The following is a 16,118-nucleotide window of genomic DNA, read 5'->3' as shown; positions in this document are numbered from 1 at the left end:
CAACTGTTGCTGTGCATGCTTTGGACCAGGGTCCCAGCAAAGCAAGATGGGGGAGAATTTTAAGTTAAGTACCAACTGAGGTAGAGAATTTAGAGGGAGGGAAATGCAAAACACCAGTGCTCAAAACTCCCGTTGTTCTAAGTGCATTTTGTGACAGGGAATTTCATTAATGCGAGCAGTTTCTGAGCTCTGGGCACAGTACTGTGCCTAAGATTTCAGATTAAAACTGCAGAGTGGAAGGAAAGGAGGGCTTTTTTCTGCCTCCCCACTGCCAGCTACTCTCTGAAGACTGGAGAAGAGACCCTCTTAAGAATATTGGGGCGGTGGGCAAGGGAAGGGCTAGACCATGGGAAAAATGAACATAATATTTTAGCTGCAGTTCATTCATTTTCAGCACTGCTTGTTATAAAAAAAGTGCATCTAGACATTCTGTTGCTGCGCCCAAAACCTAGGTGCCATTTAGTTCCTAGCTTTCGTATCTCAGTTTCTAACACTGCTTGACATGCTGGCTTTTATTATTATTATTATTATTATTATTATTATTATTATTATTAAAATTTGTATAACGCCATTCATCCACACATCTCAGGGCGATTCACAACACATTGAGAAGGAATAGCTATTCTTTTTTTTAAAAAAAAAAATAAAGTACTGTATGTCTGTACCAACCTTATTTGGTTATCAAACTTAGCATTAAACTTCTTGTGATTACCACTTGCAGATCGGCATAGTTGTTAGTGTCGCTGAAGCTACAAACCACTCTGGGTGATGAGAAAGCATGTCTGTGCTGACTTCCAGGCTTTCCTAGCAGACTGGTGAGTAGGTGCTGCTGCTTAAACAAGGCTGCTTTTCAGAGCATGCAAACGCTGAACAGCCTCATGTTTTAAGACCCATAGAGAAAGTTGCCTGTTGATACCTTCCTTAGGAGCACAAATATTAACACTCCTAACTTGAATGAATATGCTATTTAAAAAGTGAGATGCCACTAAGAGCCCACTCCACTCCATTATTTATTCCCTAAAAGTACAGCTCTCCTCCCATTTGTCCTTTTTTCTATTAAGCAAGTATTTGAGATGCTCCCTCTGTACTGCCAACAAGGCTTGAAATTCACAAAAGCTTTCAATTTACTGTTCTTGCATCAGCTTTTAAGCTTTGGAAGTTATGTCTGGCAGTTAACCTGTGCTCCCTCTGCTGGCTATGCAGTAGGTTGGCACCTCCCAAGCCTTTCCCCGTGGCCTTTGAATGCATTCCAGTCACAGTTTTTGGTTGTTTTCTGAGGGGTAAGCTAACACTTCTAGATATTGCTTCTACACTTCATGAAAATGCTTAGAGGGCTGACCTCCACTCTCCTTTGCACGTCCAAGTCTACTCTCTCTTTACTGGGAGTTCAAATAGGTGCTGTGGTAATGCACACACAGTCTACACCAGAACAGAAGAATTAACGGCATTCACATTCTTTCTTATTATCGTGGGATTCAGGAAGAGGAAATTAGACTTTTAACTTTTAATACTTCCAGCTCCCACTGTATTATGCCATTACAGAATTCTGAAGCAAAATATATATATATTAAAAAACCTGCAAGAAAAAGAAAGCTCCAAGCTATTACTGAAGCTTCCTCAAAAGGGGTTTTACCAGTTCAGTCTGCCTTTGTGTTTTTTCTCTCTTCCAGGAACAGGGCTCTTAATGCCAATGAAGAGAACTATACCCTGCTGGCAAGAGGGCAGCTGCTGCAAGTATGAAATCACCACTGTTTTGCAAAGCAGTCACGACATTGTTTAAAGAGACAAAAGTCTTTGCATAAAAGAAATGAACCTACTTCTGTTCAGTAGCTGTTTGTGTTGTAATGGAAAAAAACCCAAATTAAGAAAATAACTCAGTGAAAGAAAAGTTTGAAACGAAGAGATAAATCTTACATGAAAACTAGCTTTCCACATATCTTATTTACAAGATTAAAAGCTGCTGTTTGACTGGCTGCTCTGCACATTCTGGATGGGATATTTCAAGTCATTCCATTTTAGAACAACAATGAAGCTCCCAAATATTAAGTTTAAACACAAGCTTCACACTGCATGCCAGACAAATGTTCTTCAAAATTCTCTACTCCATAAGAAGGAATCAGCTGCTACTTGTTCCCAATTTGCTTTTAGAAGCTGGACTTGAAAATGAAAAATGGAATGTAAAGGGGGAAACAATTTATAACCTTTCATTACAACACATTTTCCACCCTTATAAAGCAGACGCATCTAATCTATCATCTTGATCAGGAAAGGTCATCAGAAAATATTTCAAAAAAAAAAAAAAAAGGAAAAAGGAAAAGGAAAATGCACATTTGTTTTCAGTTTCCAAACAAACTCTGGAAAGAATTTGATGGCATCCTTTACAATTTTCTCTCATATACAGACTGCTGAATAGGTAAGAGAGCTGTTCATATTTCATACAATTTGAATGTTTGCACTCGTATTGTAACTCTGATTATCTTAGTAAAAAACCTTGAAAATTAAAATTAAAAACACGTTGAAAGTATTAAGTTACCTTTGTTGTCCTCCTCAAGCTACGTAAGATGTTTCTTTTCCTTGGATCTTCATCAGTCGTCTCATATGGAATGACAGCATTATCTCCCTTATATCCTTGGGAAGTGTGGTCTTCTTCTTTCTTCCTAATTGGCCCCAATTCATCATCACTCCCTACACTGAAACTGGTCCTGTAACTGGCAAATCTCCCAAGCCTCGTGCATCTTGTCCGATACAACACTGGTTTACTAATGATGGACACCTTCCGGCCTCGTTCTAAGGAGCTTGTGTCCATTTCACTGTCCGACCCGTTGCCGCTGCCATTGGACTGGGTTTTGTTAATGTTACGAATGGTGATGATTTTGCCTTGGGTGCTGTCGTGAGGCACAGAGTAGATATTTTCCTCCTCGTTCCTTGGTTTCACTACTGCGTCCATGGGTTCCGCATAATCGGAAGGGTCAAAGCCATCTGTAGGTGGCCACGTGGTCGAAGACATGGACTTCCTCTGTGCATCCCTATGCCCTTGATCCAAATAGGAGATGTCCCCCTTAATATCAAAGTGGACAGGGGGCTTTGGTTTCACTGGCGGAGGTACTTTGTTGTTCAATTTGCTTTCAAAAGTGCTCATAGCAGAAAAGACAGAAAGACCATCATTCCCCTCCAACTCCATGGAAAGTTTAGAAAGATCTTTGGACAAAGTGGGCATGGATGTGTCGTCTCTGAAAGGGCTGTAGGTTGGAGGCTCAATATCTTCTTCTGAATCATGAAGGTTTGAATTACAGAGAGGCGAGCCAGCCCGGGGTGAATTGAACACTTCTTCTGTGGTGCTGCACGCTTCAGCGGCATTATCGTACATGTGGGTAGCTTCAATGATGTTTTTCCTCTCCACCACATCTTTGAAAAACAGATGAAAAATCTCTAGTTTATGTTGAGGTTGACTGCAAGGTATCGTTGTAAACTTCCCATCTATATCCTGGGCAATTTCTTCTCCCTCGGTTAACTGTTCTCTGCTTAAATCATTGTCTAGAACATCTATTGAGCCATCAGTGAGTGCCACTATCTGAACAGGGATAATGTCCTGCACTTCACAAAGAAAGGCACGTAACATAGCCAAAGATGCTTTACGTTTAGCTGAATAAAACAAAATGTAGCCATGGACCAACCAGCTTTTCCTAATGCTAAAAGAGGAATGGTATGAAAGCAAGGAGAGTTCTATACGCCTCTTGTGTGGTCCTATGGGATATTCAAGTAAGACAGAATTGCTGCTTCCACACTGGGAAGGCCTACAGGTTTGGGACTGAAGAATAGGTAGAATAATATCATCTGCATTAAAAGGATCTCCGCACAACAAGCACATGACAATCCGAAGGTCGATATCAGCCAGATCTTTAATGCTTGCTGTTGAGCTCATAAGATTTAAGTTTCGCTTTGAGTCCAACAAGCCTTTCAGAACTTGACTGATCTGCTTTTCATTAATATTACGCCCATATCCAATGCCAGTAGAAGCAGGGTCGAGGAAGACGCATTGTAGCTTACTGGCAATCTGCTGTCCTTGCTGTATTAAACTGTGTAGTGTTTCTCCACTGGTATCTCCTCTCTTGTTGACCAGAATCAGAGTCAGAGGAAGATGAACTAAGTGGTTGTCCCTTCGGCCAAGGGTTGACTCTCTGCTCTTTTCAATACTTTCAACAACGTAAGACAGAGATTCCTTAGAGTTATAAAGGCAGAGGCAACCATGCGGCTGAAATGTTGGTGTCTGGAAAGAATTAACAGGAAGTCTCACATTACCCTCTATAGGTCTCAAGGAGAGTTCATACATCTTCCCATCTATCACATACTTGTCATCATTTGTGCAAAGAGCTCGAATCTCATTTGCTAGCTCACGTGCAAGTCCATCTTTACCAAGAATGACTAGATTGATTCTATCTATATTGGAATCTGAAAGCAAGTTTTTCTGATTGCGATCAGATGGCCTGATAAACCTAGAACTTATCAAGTGCTCGATTTTAGCATCTATGCAAGCTGGACAGCTGGGACAGGTTTCCTTTGTTGGGTGGTAAACAAAATGAATGTGTTTCAAGATCAGGGCATCTCGTTCAGCTTGCAGCTTTTGTAGTGCTTTAAATCTCTGCTCTTCACCCAACACATCCTGGATGACACCCATTTTCTCCTTGCTTGGTTTGGCATCAAGCTCCAGTTCATAGAACAGTTCTGAGTACTCTAAAAGCAGTTCCTGAAATTCTTCCTTGGCCCTCTCTATAATTTGCTTTTGATGTCGACTGTAAATATCCATGTAGACAGACTCCTCAAGCCACATATAAAAATCCTCGTTCATGATGAAACTGCGAGCTTCTTCCCAAGGTTTTCCTGGTGTTATGAAAGGGGAAGTCTCCAAATTCTCTTTGAAAGACCTTCTCATTTCTGCCCTTTTCCTCTCGTTCCTCAACTTCTCTAAGTGGGCCTCATAGAGCTGCTGAGCAGGCAGGGTCTCCATCAGGTCAAATGGAATGCGCTCATTCTCCATGTTATCTATATGGCTGGTGGCATCCCAGGGGGTCTCTTCAAGAACAACAAACCACTTTAAGAAGTCTGGTTTTGTCTCCAGCAGCTTCTCCATTTTTATGCAGCTCAAGTGGTTTATTTCATCCAGGTCTGGAACAAGGGCATCAAAAGCAAGGGGCAATGAGGCAAGGTACATCTTCCTCCTGCGCTCTATATGTTCTTGTTTGAGGCGATGAATGTGCTGCAGGAAGAGCTTCTTGGCTTTCTGCGTCCCTTCCAGATACACATAATCCTGATACTCAGGGGAGGACTGCATCTTCCGTGAGACATTCAACCAAGTCTCATTGTGGTTTTTGACTATGCGGCTCACCAGCCACTCGTACTTATCTTTAGCAGCAGCAATCTGCTGGCTCTGCTGCTTCAAAGCCTCAAAGTAAGGGATAATTTTAGTTTTGCCCCTGCTTTTGTCGATCAGCTGCACTAAAGTGCTGAAAGCCAAGTCAACGTTCACATTGGATCTGGCAGACGTCTCCACCACCTGGAGGTTCTTTTTGCTTAAGGCAAAAGTGTGCGCATCTCTAATGTACCGCTCCACTCCTTCGTCACACTTTGTCAGAACCACCACAGTGGGCTTTTTAGTTTTCGTGAGTTGATTGTACAGGTTTGAAACAAACTTGAGCTGATCGTCAAAGTTCCTGTTCATACCCCTGCTGACGTCGATGCAGAGGAGAAAGCCGTCCACCAGCAGCTTGCCATCTGGCATCTGCTTCTGTTCAAAGTCTTGCTCCAGCCCAAGCTGATCAGTGCAAAAGTACATGAGCTTTTCAGCTGATGCGAGTTTTGTCGCAGCCGCCCTTTTGATGTAGGGCTGCAGGGCTGTGCTGCGGTGGGGCTGAAAAGTCTGGTCATCAATAAACTCAGTCTGCTCCACAATATGCATTTTACATTCCACACAGTCCTCCAAAGAACGCACAACTTCCCCCCAGTACAAAAAGTGGTCATTGTTAACCACCCTTCCTCCAAAGTCACTGGTGCTGAGAACCGAAGTGTGGTCCAAATGGAAGTCATCTGCCCTGGGCCGTACAAACCGATTGCACAGGCAAGACTTCCCAATGCCACACTGCCCTTTCTCTTTTTCTGTCCCAGACAACCCCACCACACTGATGTTGTAGGTGGGAATGCGAACATCTTGCTTCCTTGCCATCATCATCATCCAAACATCCTGCCACACTCGGCTTCTTCCTAGAGTATTAGAGTCTGCCGCACTCCCATGCAATATCAAAAATGACTGGATGGCTGTTGGCGATCCAGGTGAATCATCTCCAGGACAGCGAAGGTGGCTATTTCCCTGCTGCATGCGCCATCAGCAGCTCAGTTGTCACTGATCCTCAGCACTGGATAGACAGCATTCCCCCCTAGAGAAAAGAAAACAAACACAGTCTTAGGATGATTAAAGGGATAGCACTAGCATGGTTCTAAGAAAGATCTTTAGCACAAACATGAGATAAAATGATAAAAGGACAAGTTATGCTTTAAATGTATTACGAAGACAAATATTAAAGTAGAAACTGATTTTGAGGCTGGGTTCTGAAAATTGCTCCTGGAATTCTCTCTCACACACACTACCAGGAAACAAGTAAAGAACACCCTTTCTACAACCATCTTTACAGCCCTAATATCCTTTCTCATTTTAAAAGCAGCATAAAGGGGGGGGGCAGTCGGTTCCACAGGCATTTTTTCCTCTTCCCCTTTCTTTCCTGAAAAGGAAATGGGTCCACTGTTATGGGGTGCAAACCTGAATGCCAGTAATGCTAATAAGTATTCTATATTACAAACAGCTTCCAAGACACTGTCTCTATAGGCAGGAGTGCTGCCCTTCTTGCTTCGCACCAGGAAGAAAGAGGAAGCACTTGGAAGACCCAACAATGCAATACCGCAAAAGCTGCTTGTGCAGTTCTCTTGATTTTAGGAAGGATGGAATGGAAAAAGACTTGCATACCCTTTTAGGAAGTAGCTCTATTGACCCTTCCAAAAAAATTTCTTCTTCATGGTACGAAGCAAGAAGAAAACCCCACCCACAGCCTCTACAATGCAGCCCTGTTTTAATGCAGGGGAAGCATCATGGAGGGCTGCATTTGAGATAAGCCTTGTACTATGAGTCCATTGCTTCTCTCTCATTGCTTCCGTCAGTTCTGTAGGGGGAGGGGAATGCATTGAGGGCCACAAAGAAGTGATAGCAGAATGAGGGACAGAAGGGGGGGACCATGGAGACACAAGATAGGAGCTGTGTGGACAATTATCCCATATAATATTGAAGTCACCTTCTCTTGGCAAAAGTCCTGTGTTTTTAAATGGTTTTTTGACAGGCAGAAATTGACAATTGAAGCTTTCTTTGGCATCAAAAGGGCAAATGTGGACCTGTTGAACATTCACCTGCTGGAAGGCTGTTGGAGGCACAGAATCCCTGGCAGGGAAAGAACATACCCTTAAGTATTCTGATTTCCATTTGCACAATGTCTGTCTACTCATATTGCTCAAGGTCAGTAAGCCCTTGCAAGAGGACTATCACTTTGTTGTTTGAATTTGTTCATGTTATTAGGAGAAGCTTAAAAATGTGAACTATGTACCAAAGCTCGACTGGTGCACAGTCAGAACACTTGTTCTAGGCAGTATCCAAAGCACCATGGCAATTGACAAAACAGAAATCGATGTAGCTGTGAACAAAGTGAGCATTCTAATGAACAATATATTCTGTCACTGTCACATTTCAGGGGCTCCCCCGCCCTCAGCAATATACATATATAGGCTTTGTATGCTGCCTTGAGACACGTGGAATAAAAAAAATTAGTATTTTCAGTGTGTAAGTTGCCTTAATAGTTTTTCTTGCTCATCTTCAGAATAACTAAATGGCCACTGCATCCATGAGGAACTTATTGGCCAAGGCCACTAAAACACAAGAAGACTTTTAACTGAAGCCTCCCAAACCCAACATTCTTTGCAATGGACCACAACTGCTCATTACCTGCGTTAGAATATTGGGGTTTGGTTACTTTTAAAAATGTTGGAAGTCCCCAGTCATGAACAGTAATGTGATTAGTTTTACAGTTTAATATTTTCCACTGTGACAATATGGGGGTTTTAGAAACACTTGAATTTTGGCAATTGCTACCTACTGCAAATTCCAGCTGGCAATATCCCCAAAATGCTCCAAAAGTTTCCTTGAGGGAGAAAAATTCTTGCATTACTCAGCCCAGATTTATCAGTGTATCTAGGTATCTCTTGTTTGGGGTGATTTCAAATACTCTAGACCAGGCATCTCCAAACTTGGCCCTCCAGCTGTTCTGTGACTACAATTCCCATCATCCCTGACCACTGGCCCTGTTAGCTAGGGATGATGGGAGTTGTAGTCCCAAAACAGCTGGGGGGCCAAGTTTAGGGGTGCATGCTCTAGACACAGGACACGTATGGGAACATGAGGCAAGACCACTTCCAGATTTCCTGAAACAAGAAATTCGCAAGGAAAGCTGAGCAGATAAGCTAGTTTAGAAAAGGAGAGCAACTCTTACCCATCAGGCAAAAGGTTATGCCAATAAAGGTTTAGATGGACAACTGTGTTTCTACTTTCTGCAGTTTATCTGGCAGCAGTTACTAACCAAGCACTAATCACAATGAATGAGAAAACATCCTAACTACCTATTAACTGCCACACCATGTGGTCTGTGGGTAATAGCCGCATGTCCGCAAACTATAAACTCTCTTTGCCACCTCGCTACAAAACTCCATTGAAATAGTCCATCACTAACAATGAGAGTGAGAAAGTTCTGTCCTGGAGAACAGCAAGAAAAGCTGTTTACTTAAAACACAGTCTTAGAGAGACAGAAATAATGAAACTACTACTACAAGCATACACTCCGTACTCTCCCTCTACTCAAACATATTTAATGTTTATGTACACAATGTTGTCAACACCAAATGCACCAAGCCAAAGACCTCTTTGGTGTTTTTTTTAATGTAAAGAATGGTACCAGATTAACAGCTGATGATTTCATTCATCAGGAGGGTGAACTGAACTCCCTGAACTCACAGGCTCAGTCTAATAGGATAACAACCAGTTAAAAGTGTGAAAAGACCCAAGTAAATTCTTAAGTAATATTACTGTGGTATCATAACTACTTGCTTTTAAGTGGCTCTTTTCTTCCCAGAACTGTTTTAATATTTGCTTAGTGATTTAAAAATATTTAAAATACTGTTACATAATCCACCTTGGGAGGCTTAATCCCTACAAGGCACCCTAAAAATACTCTTATAAAAAAATGAAACAAAATTTAAATTATTAAATTAAATTACGAAACAATCAGCAGTCTCAATCATACTGCTTTAGTGACATGTTAAAACTGACACTATCATTTAAAATTTGAGGGGAGGCATTCAAATGGCATTGCTTGCTTTCATAGTTACAACATGCCTGTTTTTAGAGAATGTGGACTTTGAATCCGCAACCAGTATAAATTATCCTTTGCTTTGATGGCTGAATAATGTAGTTTAACTAGTTCTTCAGTTGGAATGAATTACACAAGACAAAAGGCTGCTGTACGTTTGAAAATGCTATTGTACGCTTGAGTTAGAAAAGGAAACCTAGAACATTTGATCTTAAGTGCATTCAACTTTTCTAAGAGGTAGTTAAAAAAAATAGCTGAGTCACCAGATTAAGTATTTGGACTACTACAAAAAAAGTGGGATAGAGGAAGTTGACACGTACTATAAACTGAGGGCTGCTCTGAATCTACAGCCAACTGGATATTTTATCTTCATTTTACAGTTATAAATCAAAGATTTTCTACTAAGTCCAAGTCCATTCAGTGCAGCTGGTGCAGCTGGAATGTTTTGGGCTGGGCTTTTCTCACATATAAAGTAATGGGCAACAAGATTCTCAACCCTGAAAGAACCTAATTCTACTAGAATTTTCATAGTAAATTAGTTTTAGCAGTCAAAGGCATCTTTACAGCCAATGGCGCTCAGACCAAGAATAGTTTTTTGCATGCAACTCTCAGGGCTTGGCACCTCAAATTTGAACTTAAAAGATTCACAGTCAACATTCTTGATTATACACATTACCTCACACAGGACAACATCTATCACAGTGTCAGCATAAGGGGTTTGGGGCCTTAGAATCAGATCCTACTGGTGTACAATGTAGTACCCTGACTATAAGACTGATTATCTATTTCCCTTTCATGCTGCAGTCCAAGAAAGATAATGGCAGAGGATTGATCAGCAGCTTTCTCCTCAATGTAAATATACACATATAAATATTCCTTAACCAACAAGCCTTTTACATGGACATTTTTATTCCAGTTTGGATTGTATTTCAAATTCTATTTATTATTGTTTTATTGTTGATACTTATTGTCAAGTTGCTCTAGGATATTTTATGGGAAGAGATTCTTGAATGAAACGAACAGATAAATCCTGGCACTTCTGTGTAAAATGGCACCTCCTTGCTGCTGCTCAGTTCTGTGTGCCACACATTAAGAAGAACACTGACACATTAAGAAGAACATTGAACTGAAGTGTGTCCAAGGATTATGATCAGGATGGTAAGGGATCTAGAAACTGGGCGTTTTTAGACTGGAGAAGAGAATGATGCGCAGTTAGGGGTGCTGTAGTTGCATTCTGTATGCAGATCCTGCACCGATTAGGGGTTGGACTGGATGACCTCTGAGATGCCTTCGAACTCTAAGAGTCTATGAAACCAAGCCCAGCATCTTGCAACCCTACTCTTATTCTCAAATCTTGTTTCTGATGCTTCTCTTTCTCATAATTACTACCACCTGTTTGCTTGCTACGCAGAAAGCCAATGAGCAAGCAGACAATGGCTTTTAGGACTACCGTATTTTTCCTTCTATAACACGCAGATTTTTTCTCCTAAAAAGGAAGGGGAAATGTCTGTGCGTGTTATTGAGCGAATGTGTGGTCCCTGGAGCCAATTGGTGCAAGGGGAGGCAAAAAAAGCAGGCAAAAATCAAATCCTGTGTCTCCTAGAAGGGAAACTTGAAAAGAGGAAGCGGCTGCTTTCCGGCATTCTGCCTCAGGGTCTTACTGCCCACCCACCTCTGTTTCCTTGCTGTGTTTGCTCAAACGGAACAAAGAGCAGGGAAAGCCCCTCCCCTCCCGGCAAGCAGAGGGGAAAGCTGAAAACATGCAGGAGTGAGAGAGAGAGAGAGAGAGAGAGCGCGCGAGCTGGCTGCTTGGGTGGGTAGGTGAGGGAAAACTTTTGCCTTCCTTTCCTCCCTACCCCTCTCCTGCATTCTTAGCCAGCTGCTTCTCTGCACACCCCTCTCCTGCTCCTTGTCCCTTCTGTGTTTTTCCTTCCCTCGCCACTTAAAATGTGGTTAAAAAGCATGGATCCACATGGATCCTCAGGATCTTTGCATTGGGTCAGCCCAAATTCACCATCAGATCACATAGCATGTCCATGGCTACAGCCTGCCCCCCAAAAATCACGCACCCACTGTTGCCTGGGGCTGCAATGGTGCAAAAACGTGGTTAAAAAGCATGGATCTACATGGATCCTCGGGATCTTTGCATTCAGTCACCCCAAATTCACCATCAGATCACATAGCATGTCCATGGTTACAGCCTGCCCCCCCAAAATCACGCTGTTGCCTGGGGCTGCAATGGTGCAAAAACGTGGTTACAAAACATGGATCCACATGGATCCACAGGATCTTTGCATTGGGTCAGCCCAAATTCACCATCAGATCACATAGCATGTCCATGGCTACAGCCTGCCCCCCCAAAATCACGCACCCACTGTTGCCTGGGGCTGCAATGGTGCAAAAACGTGGTTACAAAACATGGATCCACATGGATCCTCAGGATCTTTGCATTGGGTCAGCCCAAATTCACCATCAGAGCACATGTCTGTGGCCACAGCATGAAGCACAAAAATGATACATCCACTGTTTCATTCAGAATGTTTTTTCCCTTGTTTTCCTCCTCTAAAAACGATGTGCGTGTTATGGTCAGGTGCGTGTTATAGAGCGAAAAATACGGTAATCATTCTCACCACCACTGGTGCCTGGGTCAGAGTGAAAAGCAGGCAAGCAAGCTAAAGAGCAAGTTCAGTGGGCTGGCTGCAGAGATGCACAACTATGCCACTTATGGAAGCTGGTCCTCATAGCCAACACAGATGGATTGGAATGTAGTAGAAATAATGTGTCCTGCAAAACACTACAGGTAGGGAAAAATGCTCACATAAAAGCAGAAACCGATATGTCACCAGGCAAAATATGGAGAAGACACATGGCAGCAAATCCAGCTAATATTGCATGGCAAAGTCCAAAGATAAACTAAAAACCGTCTTCTCCATCAAATACTAGTAAGTTCCAACTCCTGTGATGCGTTGAAAGCAAGAAAACCATAATGGAAAACATTAAGAGCCAGAGTAGGAAAAGATTGAGACTGCTGGTGTTGGAAAGAGAGCAGGAGGATACCAAAACAAACCAGCAAAGTGGCATGCCCAAGTGCCTGAGGAGAAAGGCAGCAGGGGGCTGTCTCAGCACTAGAAAACCTGTGGGAGGCTTTTCATTCAAAAGAACAGCAAAATGACACGAGCAACAAATTGATGATACAAATGAACAAGCAGTATCTCCGATTTGGAAACTGGCCAGGTAAACAATCTTTGTTAAGTACAACTTTTAAAACAAAAAACATTGTTACACACTGAACTTCACCACCACTGAAACTTTAGTCACCCACAGAGCCTAGGACTTGCCGATCAGAAGGTCAGCGGTTCGAATCCCCGCGACGGGGGTGAGCTCCCGTTGCTCGGTCCCTGCTCCTGCCAACCTAGCAGTTTGAAAACACGTCAAGGTACAAGTAGATAAATAGGTACCGATCCGGCGGGAAGGTAAACGGTGTTTCCATGCGCTGCTCTGGTTCGCCAGAAGCGGCTCAGTCATGTTGGCCACATGACCAGGAAGCTGTACGCCGGCTTCCTCAGTCAATAAAGCGAGATGAGCGCCGCAACCCCAGAGTCGGTCACAACTGGACCTAATGGTCAGGGGTCCCTTTACCTTTACCTATAGGTGATGAGCATTTGCTAAAATATGTTGTACAGTGGTACCTCGGGTTACATATGCTTCAGACTCCGCTAACCCAGAAATAGTACCTCGGGTTAAGAACTTTGCTTCAGGATGAGAACAGAAATCGTGCTCCAGCGGCGCGGCAGCAGCGGGAGGCCCCATTAGCTAAAGTGGTGCTTCAGGTTAAGAACAGTTTCAGGTTAAGAACGGACCTCCGGAACGAATTAAGTACTTAACGCGAGGTACCACTGTACTTAATGAAGCCCTGTGGATTGAGGTATCACAATACTGGCTCTTCTTTTAACTGGACTTGAACTGCTATGTTTCGAAGAGTGAAACTATAAACATATAAGACTGTGCCTGCAAATGATAGGCGTCGCAACATATAACAGCCAAACAACCAGCTCCATACTCACTCCTCCTGCTCCACAATCTCAATGCTTTGCTCTGTGTTGCCATTCTTGCTGTTCTCTCGATCAGCAAAACAGACACACTTTTCAATTTTCTATTAATTATCTAGTAAATAATTTCCCTACCAGACAAGCAAGCAGCTCCAGATAAAGTTATGAGAAAAATATTAAATTTAAAAATGCCAATTCAGTAGAGTGTGAAATCCATGCATATACTTAGAACCAAGTATATACAGCTCCATCGCCAGCTATCAGCCCTTCTCTTCATGTTAGTGGAGAAAAGGCATTCCTTCATGAGAAAAAGGAGAATATGTCTTTTCTGGGATGGTACCCTGCAGTTTTTAGAAGCACCAATATAAAATTGGTTGCCTGATCAGTAAGGGCACATTTTAGACCATGGGTAGGCAAACTAAGGCCCGGGGGCCAGATCCGGCCCAATTGCCTTCTAAATCCGGCCCGCGGACGGTCTGGGAATCAGCGTGTTTTTGCATGCGTAGAATGTGTCCTTTTATTTAAAATGCATCTCTGGGTTATTTGTGGGGCCTGCCTGGTGTTTTTACATGAGTAGAATGTGTGCTTTATTTTAAAATGCATCTCTGGGTTATTTGTGGGGCATAGGAATTCCTTCTTCTTTTTTCCCAAAATATAGTCCGCCGCCCCGCCCCCCAAGGTCTGAGGGACAGTGGACTGGCCCCCTGCTGAAAAAGTTTGCTGACCCCTGTTTTAGACAGACAAATGTATTTTCATGATCTACATCTCTACTATTTAACCAATGTTGCCCTCATCCACCCAAATCTTGATGATTTTGTCTGCCCATCACAGTTGTAGAAAATGCAATGTAATAAACAACAAAAAGGGGGAAGAAAAGCAAAAGGGGAAAAGCAGGACTCCTCAGCACAGAAAGCTAGTTAACAAAGAAGCCACACAATATTAGAGTGAACCCTGGTTAACCCTGCATTAGGTACAAGAAATACAGCCCCACATTAGGATGTTTTATTGGTATAGTAATGCTTCCCTGCCGCAAGTAGCTCAACTAAATTATCTTCCCTGTTTGCTGGATACCGTTTCTTATGCAAAATTAAGCACAGCCCAACTCAGCACTCTCTTTAAAACATACCCTCAAATTAACCTAATTTAAGGGGTGTTTGTTGCTGCAAACACGTGCATTATTTATATTTAATGCTAACTTCCAGCTTGGTGTGGTTTTAGTGTTCAGAATTACACACTGTTGAAAATCACTTTTAATAAAGCAAATGGTGAATGAGCCTGAAGCACAGCAGCGCAAGGGGTGCCGCTTCAGTCCACTGCCCATACTGTATGTGTAACAATGGGGAAAGGATTTCCTCACAGAGTCGTAAATTTTCTCACTGCACCACAGTGGCTCAAGTGTAGAAAATCTCTGAAATGGGTCATTTGTATCTTTGGAAAGGCTGATTTAAGCTTTTAACCATCTGGATCTGAAAGATTTAATCTCAGGCAACAGATGGGCTATTCTTAGATGAAGGGTGTACATGAGCTTACAGGCCATGCACACCAACCCCAGCATCACCCTCTGGGTCCCTTCGGAAATTTACTGATACAAGGAGAGGAACCAAGTATGTGCGCAAATCACACAGGCACTGCTACTAGCTGGGATGAATACACTCGAGTCCTGCTTAGCAGCATGAATTCTCCTCAGCACAGAAAACCCACTATCGGTTGCATGGGTAAAGGCCCACTATGAGAGGTGGTTTTCCAAAACACTATTCCTTCAACACGACGCATCTAAGATTAGCACAATCCCCTGGAAGCAAAGCAGATAAGTAGGCATATTGTAAAACTTCAATTATGACACATTAGTAGCATACCTCATTGCCGTCCCTAAGGGAGGACATTAACATGGACAATCCCCCTTCCACTTCAGTAAAAGATTGTGCATAATTCTCTTGCAGTTCTTTCAATAAAATGAGACTGAGATAGAAAGATTTCTGTAAATGCTACCAACAGTTGTCTCTATCAAGTACTGAAATCCTAGAGCTGCATCAAGGTTCCCTTGATTTTGGGGGTGACTTTTCAAGTTAAAGATGGGGAACTGCAGAAGTAAAGGGATGACCTTCATAAATCCTGGTGTATGCAGCAAAACCTGTCATTCAACAATTCAGATCTCACCTAAGTCTGCTACTTATGTGAAAGAAATTAAAAGAAAGGCTTCATTTGCTTTTTGTTTTGTTTTTACTATTATTGTTAAAAGAACTCATTTTTCTTCCTAGCTGGACAGGCAAAGCTTCTCTCTTTTCTGTTTACTTCAATAGACTTGCATACCAAAACCTTCTGCTAACAGAGAATGCACTCAAAGAATCCAGTGTTCAAGGAGCAACTTTTATTAGCTATCACAAAATCTATGTTAAGCGAAAGATTAATACGCACACGCAGATTATAAATACATCATGTACAGCCTGCTGTACAAATGAACCCTCATTTTAGCATGCCTAGTGCGCATATAATTAAACATATATAAGATGCTGTATTCTTATCTCCACTTGAAACATTGCAGAAAACACCACCTGTATAAGAGCAAGAAAAGCTTAATTTTGCTTCTTGGCCAGGAAAAACATTCTGGGCCCTACAT

General features: G+C 42.4%; 1 protein-coding gene across 1 annotated transcript in view; it reads right to left on the bottom strand.

The window, feature by feature from the left end:
* ARHGAP35 (Rho GTPase activating protein 35) overlaps window positions 1-16,118 on the bottom strand; it is an 86,227-nt gene that overhangs the window by 50,081 nt on the left and 20,028 nt on the right. Inside the window, exon 2 of the mRNA XM_079985280.1 lies at window positions 2,534-6,428. Coding sequence (XP_079841406.1) covers window positions 2,534-6,370 — 3,837 coding nt within the window. The 5' untranslated portion in view covers window positions 6,371-6,428. The remainder of the gene's footprint in view (window positions 1-2,533; window positions 6,429-16,118) is intronic.

This window comes from Podarcis cretensis (genome assembly GCF_951804945.1).
Source record: "Podarcis cretensis genome assembly, chromosome: 8".
NCBI classification, from domain to species: Eukaryota; Metazoa; Chordata; class Lepidosauria; order Squamata; family Lacertidae; genus Podarcis; species Podarcis cretensis.
The sequence above is the reverse complement of the archived record's forward strand: the minus strand, read 5'-3'. Positions and strand labels throughout refer to the sequence as shown.